Source organism: Pleurodeles waltl, chromosome 5 (genome assembly GCF_031143425.1).
Source record: "Pleurodeles waltl isolate 20211129_DDA chromosome 5, aPleWal1.hap1.20221129, whole genome shotgun sequence".
In the NCBI taxonomy this organism is placed as follows: Eukaryota; Metazoa; Chordata; class Amphibia; order Caudata; family Salamandridae; genus Pleurodeles; species Pleurodeles waltl.
In genome coordinates this window covers 1,314,182,465-1,314,197,641 of record NC_090444.1, presented here as the reverse complement: position 1 = coordinate 1,314,197,641, position 15,177 = coordinate 1,314,182,465, and the positions used below count along the sequence as shown (strand labels likewise).

Here is a 15,177-nt window from a genome sequence, read left to right as displayed (position 1 = left end):
CCTCATGTCTTGCCCTTCCATCGCTTCCTTGATGCCCAAAATCCGGAGACTGTTGCGGCGTTGACTATTTTCTGCATCTTCCATCTTCCATTGGATGTCTGATATCTGTGATTCCTGCATAGCTGTTTGTTTAACTGCCGCTGTGACTTCTGCTTCCAATACATTAGTACGCGTCTCCATTGTAGTTATGCGTTCCCCAATTTCAAGGCAGGACTTTACCACCTTCTTAATCGATGGTAGCTGTAGTAATAATCGTTAATGCACCTCCACAAAGGTGTCCAAGTGAAAACAGATCAAGTAATGGTGCAAGTGGTCTAGTGCCCTACTACCTATAGGCACAAATAGAGTGTATAATAGTATACACAGTAGATGAATAAATACATTTACTTCTTCATCGATGCCTGTAGTTGTTTATTTGCGATCTTGGCTTTCCTGCTATCCTTTTGTGATTGCTCATGATGCTATAGCATTGTCTGGTAGATAAGCTCGAGAGAGGGAGATGTTGAATGCTCTGGGGGGCCCGCTGCTGGGTTGGGGGGGGGGGGGGTTTAATCAATGATTGAATACATCTGTTGAGTTGCTGTGTTATCCATTAACATTTCCCCTGTTCTTTTATTCAATTTGTCAGTGCCGCCCCCGGCTTGCTTACATCCCTGAGCTGTATCTCCGCTTGTGATCCTGTCCGGTGCAGTCCTGTCGTAAAACGATAATTGGGCATCTTGTGCCCCCTCATTTCCAGGCAATAAAGAAGCCAAGCACCTCGTCCGGTACAAATGCTTAAACATATCAGAAATCAGTGGCCTCACCTCCTCCACAACATTCTTTGCAGCCACCATCCTGCCGGAGCCCCTACATTTGTAGCGCCTCTTTCTCCACAACTAGGCCACTCTGCCCCCGTACAATGCTCGCTGATTCAGGCCACATGTTAGAGGGAGGTTGTTGCTTCCGATCCCTCATATTCACACCGGGGCCCGAATAGGGCTTCCCCCATGAATGACGAGGGACCTTTGCTGAATTCACCATAACAACCCAGCCAGTTGTAGGAGTTGATGTTCCACGGCTGCACGTACCGCCGGGCTACTCCACGGGTGTGCCCACAAGTCTGTGCGCCGGCCCGTACCAGTTTTCCCAGCTGCTCCCCTGCTCCGTATCCCACAGTGCCGGCAAACACAGCCCCATAGGGCGACAACCCCGATAACACGTTCCCTCATTCCAGGGAGGCCTGTGATGAAAGCAGCAGCAGCAGTCCAGAATCAAAAAGCAGCGAGCTGGGCGTGAGCATCGGTCTGAATCAGCCGCCATCTTGTCTCTGCTGCTCTACAATAAGTTTTGGGCTGTTTCTTGTCACAGGCACACGGCCTACAAGCATGGCCTTGATGCATGTGGGAAATATGACTGCCTTTGCATAATATGCTTAGTTTGTAGGTGTGTGGCGCCAGTAGGCCAGCAAATGCTCCACAAATGAGACCCACATCAGAAAGCTCTTGTGGAAAGCTTCTAGGTATGTCCATGAATAGATATTTGTCGACTAGCCTATTTTAGTTATGTGCTCTGTGCTTCTTGGATGGAAAAAAGATCAAACTTTTTGGGGGTGGTTTGATAATTATCTGGTCTGTGAAGTTGATTTATATCTGACCCTCGACCTTGTCTGTTCCGATGATTTTTCAGAAATCGAATATCCCCATAATAACATAATGATAACTTCAGTACTGCTTATGTCAAGTACCCAGTCTGCATTTCACTTGAGAATGGAATCTTCTAATGTAGGACAGTATGTAAAATCGTCATTTCTCCCTTCAGTCAAGTGCACATTCAGTCTCTTGTTCATTGTCCATTTGGGTTTGTCCTCCTACAGTTTGGATGCTTCTCGGCGCAAATAGTCCCAGTCTTAAGTAAGGGGCTGAGATTGTTTTCAGAGACCTTTAGACCTGAATACATTCACTTTATCCGTGAATAATGTAATATCTGGTTTTATACCTTGTCAATTATGCTGTACCACTTATCTGGCAGTGGTTACTACCTCCGGCAGTAGACTGTGGTATCCCTTTGGGCATATAAGAAGAGCATTGAATGCCATCTTAGAGGCCTTCGTCTTTTTATCTTATGCAAGTTACAGCTCTTTTTAATATGAATTTGGTTATAAGGCACTTGAGCAGAGTGACTCATGTGAACTCTGGTTCCTCTCCATGGAAAAACAGCCTTGCTTAATGCTAACGTCACGTGGGTGCACATTAGTAAGTTGAAGAACCTGTTGCTTCTGAATTATGCACCATCTTTTAGGAGAATAAGGTGGACTTCCTATATTCCCTGAATTCCATTTCAACACAGAATTGTATATTCTAGTCTTTATATCAGACCTGCATGCCTCCTCGGCAGAGAAAATATTGCACAACACATTTGGCATGCTCTTTGGCTCTCTTTGCATTTTGGAAATATGGTCTATAAGACCTCCTTTGCAAGATGGATCGCCTCCTATATTGACAATGTTACTATTTGCATTGATCACCTTCCAAAATTACCTCGTACTCTACCACATCTAACTCCTATCTGTTGAGTTCTCCAAACAGATACTTTGTAGGGCAGCTGCTTACTGCCACTAATCTCTTGTTGCCTCCTGTAGGAGTAGTGTGTATACCACCTAGGATATGTATTTAGTTATGTTTACTGTTGAGTAATGTTACTTTTCTCCCTCCTCTTTTCCTTTTCTTTCAGCTGGCAAATCTATGCATTGCTTATGAAGGAGATAGTACTTTGTTTAAACTTAACGTTTGTATTACTTTTTTTTTTTTTTTTTTACTTCTTAGTCCAGGATCTCTTATTACCAAAATGTATCTGCCGACCCCACTGTCATCAGCCAGAGATATCATAGCGATTGACTACTAAGTAGATTTGCTAGCACACCACTCTGACCTATATATTTGCAAAGCACTTTCCGGTCCTGCTGCTGGTACTATTGTTTGGAAATAGGAAAGAGCCATGGATTAGTACTGACTTGCCACAAAGGCAACTTTATGAAGGCTCTTCAGTCAAACTGTGATGTGTTGTGCGAGGGCAGCATAGAAAGAAAACAAAACAAATATGAACTTGACAGCATTTAGGGCCTGATTTAAAGTTTGTGGATTGGTCACTCTGTCACACATAGGATATTATGGAATCGTTATACGGTAGACAGGATATCCGTCACGTTTGTGACAGAGAATACCCATTATTCAAACTCCACATCAGGCCCTTAGTGTAAATAAAGGCAGTCTGTGGCCTAACTGCCAAAGCTGCCGACCTCGGAACTGGGGAACCAGGTTCAACCTCGGCGCAACATTCTGCGATTCTGTGGAGATCAAATAAGCTCCCCATGCATAAAAAAATGCCTAATGTAATCTGATGATCATGTGACGCGCTCTAATGCCCTTGTGCCAAGTTTGTGATGAATAGAACTGCAAAAAAGAGGGGAAAAATTGCAGTACTTTTGGGTCATCCCCATCCCGTATCTCTACTTTAAAATTGAAATGCCCCATGAACCCTAATTCTCGGCTATAAAATACAGAGTTGTATACGTCATTTCTTGTGCAGAGAACATTTGATACAAATCAAATGCACCAAGTTAGAAATAATTGTCTACAATTTTATGTTACCTCCTCTATTTTGTAATGTGCGATGATCTGACCTGTGCATTTTAGTGGTGGTACAAGTGAGGTAACAAGGCCTGCCTTTAGATTGAGTAAAAAATGCTACTTGGTATAGCACTGCATTCTTATTGTTGAATTTCTATGTTAAAATATGCATCATGACATGTTTTCCATTTTTTTTTTTTTCAGCTATCACCTTCGCTATTGGATCACTTTTAGTATGTATTTCAATTTATCTATATGGACTACCGAGACAAGATACCACAAATATTCAGCCTGAAGTTGCCAATCATAGTCCAAAAGAAAAACTCATTGTGTGATGATGCTTTTTCACGGGTGGACAATGTGTTTGGTGCCAATCAAAGGACTGGACAAGACCGTCAGGATGTTTTGGCCTCTGTGGCCCACCGGGACCTAGTTTTGTGTCTGTGACTGGAAACAGCAGTAAAAGAAGGAACATTTTTGGGGAATTGTATGCAAATTTTCGTACAATATTGTGAATGTAAAGTGCAGCACTTTCTGCGGGAATAGTGCAGGCCAAAATTGTCATGCTCACAAAGCCAAACTTGTGTAGCGTCTGTATGGCTGCACATCTCAAACCTTTTATAAGTATTTCCTATTTTTAGAGGGGGGGGTGAAAGGATGGGGACGAATGTATCTAATTTTGTACATTTTTTTTTTATTCCTTTGAAAAATTATGTAACTTTTTAAAAATTCTGCAGTAGTTTGAAGATTACAGCTCTGAACATGAATATTTAAATTGAAGGATATGTGAAGTCCTCATTTACGCTGAGGCTTGTGTAGTGAAAATAGATGTATATTCTCCAACGTGATGTTTGTTCCTGTTAAGTAGCACATGCTTGTATCCGTGTAACATTTGCATGTCTAGATCATGTGTTGACATGGTGTGCTCGCTTCGTAGCCCACCCCTAGGCCATTTTGATTCAGATTTTATTGTCGTGATACAACTCCATAACTCGAAAGAAGTGAAATATCTTTGACTCAGTGAAATACTACCCTTCACTCGTCAGCAACCAAATCTATGTAAAATGGCCCATGGGTACCAGCATTTGTATATTACTGAGTATGCCTTTCAACATTTTTTTCACGTTCTATTTTTATATATTTTTCAGTTAAACAACGTATTGCAGGTCAGCGGCCCCGTCTGTCGCGTGATAGATACTGTAGTGTGGATTGACATGCTGCTGACTGGAGGATTACTCATCTTGGGCCATTGAAAGACATATGCTACATTATTTTGTGTGCGTGTGTATTGGTACCCCTTTTGTTCCTTATTTCAAGGATAGAGCAACCCAGTAATGCAAAGGGGCTTGGGTAAAGAGACTTCATGTAAGACAGTAAAGTAATGCATGGTGCCTGCTGTTTACTGGAGTGTATTAGTGGTAGGTACTGCTGTTTACCACAGGACTGCAACAGTATCTGAGGGACTTAGGCCCATATTTATACTTTGTTAGCGCTGCATTTGCGTCATTTTTTTGACGCAAATGCGGCGCACACTTGCAAAATACAATTGTATTTTGTAAGTTTGCGCTGTTTTTGTGTCAAAAAGTGGCGCAAATGCGGCGCTAAAAAAGTATAAATATGGGCCTTGGACACCAGTTGGATAATCAACTTCTCCATTTGTGCCTGACTCTTGCTTGTTCAGCAGTCATATTTTACTCCAGTTGGAAACTCATGCATTATGAATAGATTTGAAACTCAATATGGTATTAAAACATATCCCCACACATTAACTCAGTGGCCAGTCGTAGCTTCTTGTAAAGCCAAGGTATGACTCCAGAAATTTTGTAGCATTAAGAAAATTATAGTGTGTAGGGTCAAACATCTGCCATGTGTACACATAAATCTGGGATGCTGCAGGTCACAGTATAAACATCTGTTCTTTGGTAACCCCAGTGGCAAAACCAGATATCAGTGTAACTAGGCTGGAACAACATAGCTAAGGAGTTAATGATATGTATTTCTTTTTTTCTAGTTTCTCTTGAAGGTCTGGATTCAAGGGGGTTCTTATAGAGCCTATCCCAGCTTTGTCACAACCATGCCCAAAACTCAGTAGCTTTACATCGAAAGTGAACTGCAAATCCAGAAACAAGGGCCACCTTCTAGTTGGCAAAAGAAATCTAGGCAGGGTTACGAAGCACATTTTGTTTCAGGGACCAGTGGAGTCGCAGAATGTACCCAGTGGAGTCGCAGAATGTACCCAGTGACTGTTCAGGGTGCCAAATAGCACCAGGTAACTGACTGGAACCTCACGAATAGGACCTAATGAGAGTAACTGACATTTAGGGTATCTTGGTAATTGCTGGTTACAGCCATGGTGTTCAGTTGCCAAGGGCACCCACAGGTTTGGCATACATGCCAATATTTTGAAATTAGGAATAGGGAGATTTCGAAAAAGTCGAGGGACTGTAATTTTTTCCCATAGACTTTCCATAAAGCCGAGGCAATTTCAGGCAAGAGACTGCTAAATAGAGAGCTTTTAGGCTTTAAAAAAAAAAAAAAAATCGGGAGTCTTCTGCCTGAGTCTGGTCTGTTGGCATATATGTTTTGGGGCCACATAGTGAAATGGTTTACACTCATCGGGCACTTATTCTTGTTAATAGTTCTGAGCTCTTGGCAACCATTGCAATATACAAAGATATTAGGGTGAAACACTATTATCCCCTCAGCAAAGAGGCTTTATCAGTTGCCACAAATCAAAAATGGAAGGGAGGTTCACCATCGGGTGCAGTCAGTTTGTGTCTCAAATAATTATCGATTCTTGTGTGATTCGCATAGTTTCCGGAAATTTGGTCCTGCACGATTGACACGTACATCATTCTGGCTCGCGTTGGCCCTTTTCTCTGTCCACCTCCATCCAGTTTTCCGTTAGCTGGGCCTTCTCTTTGTTCTCATGATCAGGGGCCTCCCTGTGACTATGGGCCTGGTCCTCATGACACAGCACCAGGGCTTAGACCTATTCATGAGGGGAATTAGCAATTAAAATTCTTGATCGCGGTCAGGGACGTTCAGCTGATGCTGTCGATGTGTCAGAAGGACCAAAAATAGAAAGTACTATCTCTGTAGGTCAAATTATAATCCCGTTCTGGAGGACTGTGGCTGAACTCCAGGCAAGTCGGTCATATTGAGAAATCATAAATCCAGGCAACTAGAGCATATGTAGCTTTGCAAGTACTTTTCCAAGCTCCAAAGGTTGGAGGACGGGATCATCAAATAGCCATTTGTTTGTATGTTGGAGAGTCCCATGCCTGACATCCTGAGCATGGTTTCTTTGTTGTGGTATATGGAAGGACAGGAAACCCATACTATAGAGTTGCACAACCCTCCCAAACGGGCTGCAGGTTTCCTCCGAGGATAGCTAGCTATATGCTGATTGTCAGGTCAACACTGCCATCGACAACCTGTGCTGCTATTGCAGTGCCCTTGGGACACGATTCCTAACATGTACTCCCAGTCTTGTAGACATAATCATAACCGTAACACATGCAGAGTGGCATAGTGCAAAACAAAAGTCCAAGCCCCCAAACAGAATGTGAAGAGGAGCCCTGACTCTCCCATATCTTACAGATATTCATTGACCTTTGGCTGAATGGGGGCCCCTGACGGGTTAGGGGCCTTGAAGGGCTGTGGCTGTCCTGCCCCGCAGGGGCTGTAAATGCGTAATGCCCCTGCACATGCATTTAGGGCAAGTGAAGAACCCAGTTATGAAGAAGTGAATGAAATTCCACAAGAGGGTTAGTATACTTTCACTTGGGCGTTTACTAAAAACTGTTCTGTGCCTCTGCATCAATAATTGGCCCCCACTAATTGCCATTCGCCCTTGAGCCTGGAGGGGTCGCAGTCACCCTTCTCTATGGGTTGTACTTCCCCCTGCTGCGGTAACAAAACAAAATGTGGACCAACGTTGGTCGACCTGAATATGTAAAGTTCACTAGGCAAAGGGGTACAGAGCAGGCCAGAAAAGTAAATGCAGGCAGATGGAACAATCTCCATAGCAGTGCAAAACCTTTCATTCCCCACTGCAAGCGCCATTAGTTCTCAGGTTGTAAGAATATTTCTCCAACCCACCTCTAGGTTTACGCCTCAGTTCAACTAATTAATCACAAATCTGCTCACAAGTCAACCAGGGCATAAGGAACACATGGATACTAGATAAAATAAATAATGTGCAAATTAATCAGTAGTCAAATAATATTATTCGATCTAGAAAACCACGCCAAAAAAGTAAAGTGAAATACAATACTAAAATATAAAAAAAAAAAACGAAACGAAAAAGTAAAAAAAATAATATTAGCAGCACCTGCTTTCAGCAAACGTCATAATTTAAAATGTTTTAGTGGCATATACAAATACAGATTCAATGCCTTTGTGCGCAGATAAACACATTCAACAAACAGCATGTGCAAAGACTGGAGAATAAAATCCTCAAATAGGTCCGCCGAGTACTGCTAGGCCAAGGTAGATCCAGGCTAGTCACTTAGGGTCGAGATCAATCCTGATCACAAGGTTGCGATAGCTATATACAATCGCTATTCTTTCGCCCAATGCAAGACATCAATGAAAGTAAAGTGCCTGTGTGCATTGTCTTAGGACATGTTTAAACAAGAATGCCTGAATAGTACGAGATCAGGGTTTGGAATAAAAACTACAGAAGAATAATATGTGTAAAGTGCTTTGTGAGGAGACCTGATCGCAGGGGCAAGGGGCAAGATTGTGATCCCAATTATTACAATGTGAAAAGGAAACTAGTCTATGAAATAGGTTTAAACTGAACTTCAGGAGGATAAAGTGCTGGTAGTGCTGTGCATTTAATAGCAAGAAGGGCTGGGGACCTTCAGTAGTGGATAGGTCCAAAGGAACCCCATTTGGACCTCAGGCTTGTTTTGATGACTTCCTGTACTTTGTATAACTTAGGGAGGTATTTTGGCATAACTTTTCTCTTTGAGACAGCACTAGTGTTGAAAATGTGAGACACCACCTTATCTTCCCTCAGCCCTTCCTCCCCGTCCTCATGGGTGTAGACCGCCCCAAAAAAGGATGCCCATTTCTGCCCGTATATTACCATGCCGATGGAAGGCTTTTCCTTATAAAATGGCTGGTTCACAGTATCACGGAATGCCTGAAGAACTTCCTTGCAAGTAGCTTCCTCTTGATCCTCCCATGCTTTTATTTTTAGACCTTTTTTTCCTGGCCTGTATAGCCTTCCTATATGCTTTACTACACTGGGCCAGCTCATGTGTTGACCTATGGTCTTTTTACAAATGTGCATATTAATCAAAAAACAGAGAGGAGAGAGCAAAGTTGACACAGAACATGCAAATATATGTGGATGGAAAGGAGCTGAAAAGAGGTAGACGTTGGAAATGGGGCAAGCTTTATTTGCCTTTTTTTAAAGAAGAAGAAAAAAATCGAGGGCCGTATTTATACTCTGGTTGCGCCGAATTTGCGTCGTTTTTTTCGACGCAAATTCGACGCTAAACTAACGCCAACTAACGCCATATTTATACTATGGCGTTAGACGCTTCGGGCGCCAAAGTGCCCGGAGTGAGCGTCATTTTTTTGCGTGAACCCCTTCCTTGCGTTAATGAGATGCAAGGGAGGCGTTCCCGTCTTAAAAAATGACTCCCAGGCCTTTACGTGGTATTTATACTCCCGGGCAAAAATGACGCCCGGGAGTGGGCGTGGCCAAAAACGGCGCATTTGCGCCGCTTTTTAACGCCTGGGTCAGGGATGGCGTTAAGGGACAAGTGGGCTCAAAATGAGCCCACAGTGCCCTCCCCTGCCCCCAGGGACCCCCCCTGCCACCCCTGCCCACCCCAGGAGGACACCCAAGGATGGAGGGACCCATCCCAGTGAAGTACAGGTAAGTTCAGGTAAGTATAATTTTTGTTATTTTTCAATTTTTTTTGGGTGGCATAGGGGGGCCTTATTTGTGCCCCCCTACATGCCACTATGCCCAATGACCATGCCCAGGGGACATAAGTCCCCTGGGCATGGCCATTGGGCAAGGGGGCATGACTCCTATCTTTACAATGATAGGAGTCATGTTGTTGGGGGATGGGCGTCGAAAAAGAATGGCGCAAGTCGAGTTACGACGATTTTTTCGACGTAACCTGACTTGCCCCATTTTAAGACGCCCATACGCCATTTTCCCCCCTACGCCGGCGCTGTCTGGTGTACGTGGTTTTTTTCCACGCAAACCAGGCAGCGCCGGTCTGCTTGCGCCGGATAACGCCATTCCATAAATACGGCGCCCGCATGGCGCTTCAGAATGGCGTTAGACGGCGCAAAAATTTTTGACGCTAAACTGCGTTAGCGCAGTTTAGCGTCAAAAAGTATAAATATGGGCCCTAATGTCCCCCAAAAATTAATTTTAAACTTTAAAAATGTAATCCTTCTTGTTTGTCTTTCTTCTGCCTTTTGTAAATCACGTAAGAAACAGAGCTTCAGATTGGTGTAGTGGCCTTGAATCGAGAAAGGGTTTGTGTGTGTTTTCAGACTGCAAGAAACCCAACATAATTAACATTTCTCAGTTTCTTGTGATATTTCTTTTATGGGTGGGCCTCTTGTTTTAGTTTTTTTTTTTTTAAGTCTTTTCAGGCCCTTTTGTGATCTTACAAGGGCTTAGAGCCCCAGTTGCATGCCATTGGTTGGCTTCATTGTCACTCTCATTTGCTTGCTTCCTTCTTATTCCTCAGCTTCTATAGGCTTCATTCGCCCTCATGTGTTTGTTCCTCCCCTGGACCATGGGCACTTTATTTGTGTCCTTCCACAGCTCACCTTTTCAGGTTCTACTTTTTTCTTTTTTGTTTAAACACTCAACGAGAGTGCATGTGTCTTTCAGATATCTCCCTCTCGTACTCTTCCTCCTCACTATGTTCCTCCCAATTCCGTTTACTTGCCACCAGCCTATATCTATCTATCTATCTATCTATTTCTCTCTCTCTCTCTCTCCTTGCTCCCACCTCTCTCACCCACTTGCCGTTGTCCATGTCATCACCCCTTCCACTGACCCTCCGTTGTGTATCTGCTCATTCTGTATTGCCTCGGGCGAGCGTGTCTTTAAAAAAAAAAGTGCAATGATGCAGTCAGTAGTAATGCGTACTGGCCACGTCATAACACTTTTTAAAATTAGTTTTAGCCATGCTGCACAGCACTCGCACTGCTGTAACAGTATGGCTACAAAACATTGGTAAAGCAAATATTTCTTGTAGGCTAGACGTTCTGGCTTTGCCAGTGCTTGTTTGGAATTCTCGTTGCTTCGCATACTGGTATAATTGAAAAATAGTTTCTGAAAAGCTAAATGTCTGCACTTAGCTGTTGAAGCTGTGACATCCTTTCAGTGGACAGCGATTTTATGATCTGGCGGCCCTGTTCTTTTCTCTCCCTTTGAAGTGAACCTAGAATTCCCTTAGAGGTGCTCCACAGTTCTAGGATGCTCACCAGCAGGGTGTTGAATGTGGAATGCTGAGCCACGCTCAGCATTTCAAGATGCTGGGAGCGTTCTCTCTCTCCAATCAGTTGGCTGGAGAGGGAGGACTGACTGCGTTGACATGAATCCTTAATAAATACATCTGTTCATCTTATAACGGATAAGGAGTGCTAATTATATATAACACTGGTGACGAGCTATGGCCCCAGGGTCAAGTATTGACGGAGTCAGTGTGGAGAACCCACTGAGAAAACAGGGCTCACAGAGACTGCGAGGGACGTGACCGCACATTCGGCAGGCAAATCACAGACTGCGAGGGACGTGACCGCACATTCGGCAGGCAAATCACAGACTGCGAGGGACGTGACAGCACATTCGGCAGGCAAATCACAGACTGCGTGACCGCACATTCGGCAGGCAAATCACAGACTGCGTGACCGCACATTCGGCAGGCAAGTTCCACTTGGTCCGACAAATAGACAATTATTAAAAGATTGGGGTGTTACTAACAGGTGTGTGCCGAGCGCATGCAAGTGAAACCCAGCACGTGACGGAGCTTGATTATCAGAGTTCTCCAGCAGCGTTCAAGAGATTTAGATAAGGAACAAAGAGAGAGGGGAAGCAGAGTAAATAAGGGACAAAGAGAAAATGGAAGCAAAATTGAAAATGGGGACTGGGTAAAAGTGGTAGGATTAGTGGTGGGCTAACCAAATTTCGAGGTTCATACAAGGAGAAAGGGGTACATGAGTCGTTCATTGTTTTGGAGAATGGATAAAAGTCGAACATGTGTAGGGTAGTGCTGTATGAGAGAAAGAAGAATGGAAATGTGGTAAGAGGAGATGATGCAGGCAGGCTAAAGTGCAGTGGGTTTATGTTGATGGATGATGGAGAGTTGTTAGGCAGGGAGGAGAAGGAACAAAGTGCATGGTCTGGCACTGAAGAATGATCTAATAGAATAAGAAGTGTTAGAGTGTGCCACCTAAGTATTTGGCAGACTGAGTGTTGATATATCAGGTGTTTATAGTTGGTATTCATCTTCAGGGAGGAGAATTAATTTATTGAGTGTAAAGGGAGAAGATATGTTGTAATGTGGAATGCTGAGCCGCGCTCGGCGTTTCAAGATGCCAGGAGCTTTCTCTCTCCAATCAGTTGGCCGTTGGCCAGTGACTGGAAAGGGAGCACTGACAGCGTTGACGTGAACCCCTAATACATCTGTTCATCTTATAATGGATGAGGAGTGCTAATTATTCATAACACAGGGCATCCAAAGTGTGCCTTTGATCCATAGCTGTGGGTACACTGTCATCCCATAACAGACCCAAGACCTACTTCAGGAACCTAGGTCTTTTATACCCCTTGTAAGTAGGAGGCCTACCAACGTATCTGTAGTAAAATCCCTATGGTCCCTCATAACTGCTATCTTTCGCCCCTCATCTCACGGTGTTTCTGTCAAATACTGTGAGAAGTGCTATGTTCTGTGTGTGCTGTACACCTGTGAGAATGTGCAGGGTGAATTGTAACCTAGGGAAGACGTGGAGTTCCTGTGCAAAATGATGCTTCCCGCCCAGGTTGTCTTTGCCCTTGTTGTGAAATTGGTAACTTGCCCATACATTTGCCTGGGGTCCTGTAACAAACTTCATGTAGGTGACTGGGCAGCTTAGGCAACCTTCAGCTGTGCCTCTGCTATCCAGTCTCTACCTGCCTCTGTATTGCTGATCCTTTACCTGCTTTTTGTGCAATACTCCGTGATTCCGAGAAGGAGGGAGGCCTTGGCCTAGAACCTGACTTCTTCAAACCCAGTCCATATTTGTCCTATCAGGGCCACTCAAAGTTTGGAAAGATGCCATTAGACCTGATTGGGAGATGGTTAAGACCTCGATCTAAGCTTGTACTTTAGGTAGCCCCTAAAGCATGCTAAATACTGACCTCACCCACTCGGTCATTGTATGTTTCTGTTTTATACGCTACAAAACCAGCAACAAAAGGGATGCACACGACAAAGAGCACCTGGCAAAATGAAGTGAAAGTTTTTCCATGGAAATAGGATTTAAGAATGTGTACACTGCTTTAAATGAGCAGATACTGCCAGGCACCAAGTACCTCTACGTCTTTTATTTCAGAGGTTGAGTACCAAGTCTTCTCATCAGGGAAAGAGTACTTTTAATGGAAGCGCACACATACTTTTCAGTGTCAATCAGATACTGTACACTCCTAAATGTCATTACAAGCTCTGAACTGCTACCCAAAATGTCCTTGTTCGATCTCAGCGGGGCAGTGCCCTACTACTCAGTGACCCCGAGAGATGCATGAAGCCCATGTAGAGCATCCTTTGGATGCTGTGCCCTGCTTGATGAACGGTCTTTGGAAGTGCGAGTCCTACCTTTCCACAGACATCTCCATTGGAACGGTATTTTCACCCCACATCATCACATTCTAGACCTGCTGCTTCTGCAAGACGTCACCTTAAGCTCCCCATTGCATCAGGCAACCAAGATGGTAATCCACAATGAATCGAGGAACACTCGCTGCAACATGATGACCTCAAAGAGCACATGATCAAAACCAACCTAAGAGCATCTTTTAGATCAAAGGTTGAGGACCTGCAGAGTTTCCCAGGGCTCTAGAATGTTATGGGCTGCATTGACCCTCTCTATAACATTTCTGATGTAGATGATCTTGTATCTGTTTAGTTCCATCTTGAAAGACACAGATGTTGTTTTTCACTTCAGGCCTTGTGTTACAAGTCTTTTCACAGTGGTGCAATAGCGCTGATTCTGGGACAATTCCATTAACTATTTCCCAGAAGGAACATGTAGAATTGCCGCTTCCACTCTAGATGCTTTGTGTGCTTTTCAGTGTCTCCTTCATAGCACCGAGCTCGGTGCCATTGAGAACCATTGTCTTTTGACAAAGTATGACAGCTACAGGTTTTGGTTTACCCTACTGCTAAACCTGGCTGCTGGTATTTCAGGTGGGAGCCATGTGATTGAGTAGAGGCCACAAAGCAAGAAAGTCTTAACTACGACCCACCAAGATACCATCTACTGGAGTTTTTGAACACTTTTTAGTAGCAAGAGTCAGTGATGGTTAAAATTCTTAACTGTGAACGTTTGTACGAGCCTAGCCCTCATACCTGTTCGGTACGACCATTTTCTAACCCTCTAGTGGCACCCTTAAACTCAAGACTTGTGACTACCCGTGCCTAGCAGGAGATTCATTTCAGTGGTGTTGGGTTCCTATTGGATTTTTGCGTGGAAAGTTTTTGGTTTGGCTGCAGGTATCACAATTTTGGCTGTGCTTCATTCCCCGAGACCCCAGATTGAAAGAACTTGAACAAAGCGCAGCTAGCAACTGCCACACTTTTGGAATCTCCTTCCACCTAGCCTTGTTATCCGAATGCAGGAACTTACATTTCTGGTAGACCCAGCATGACTCAGTGGGATCCAGGGGCTGCACTTCACAATCACTCCTCACAGGATAACATTGCAAGCAGAGGCTAATTTTAAGGAAATGTTTCAGCATTGTATAAATGTTTTATAACCTGGCTAAATAGTTCTCAGAACATTTTATATATATATATATATATATATATATGGTGAGGCTGGACATTGAGCTATGTTGTGCACAGCGCAGCTAGATATTGTGTTATATTCTGTCGTAGTTTCTGGCCTACTCAACCTTTGAAGAGTCTGGAGTGAGAAAGGAATAATTCGTCACTTGAAGTGCAGTAGCACCCAAAGACCTGTGACAGTACCTGACTTGTATGCACAAACGTATGGATGTGCCCCGGTAGACAATCCCACAGACACGATCTCTCAGGCACACATGCACGCAAAACAATGACTGCTCTCACAGAAGCACATCATATTCAAGCTCACATGCATGCACACGTCGGGTAACATTGATATGCCACTGATGAGACGGCTCTGACAACGGATTCCACTTTTCTGATCTGCAGACTTGAAAATTAAGTTGTTCCTGTAAAGACGTCCCCTATCAAGGGCTAGCTAACCAAGCCTAACCTTGTTTTGCTACCTGGACCAGACATTTGCCGCAATATTTATCAAACTTTGACGCTGTGCTTCACAGCAAGACAACTGT

The 15,177-nt window shown here is 43.8% G+C and overlaps 1 protein-coding gene across 1 annotated transcript in view; it reads left to right on the top strand.

Annotated features, from left to right (window-relative positions):
- SLC35A1 (solute carrier family 35 member A1) overlaps positions 1–4,720 on the top strand; it is a 224,272-nt gene extending 219,552 nt beyond the window's left edge. Inside the window, exon 8 of the mRNA XM_069235559.1 lies at positions 3,813–4,720. Coding sequence (XP_069091660.1) covers positions 3,813–3,943 — 131 coding nt within the window. The 3' untranslated portion in view covers positions 3,944–4,720. The remainder of the gene's footprint in view (positions 1–3,812) is intronic.
- Positions 4,721–15,177: the final 10,457 nt, after the last annotated feature.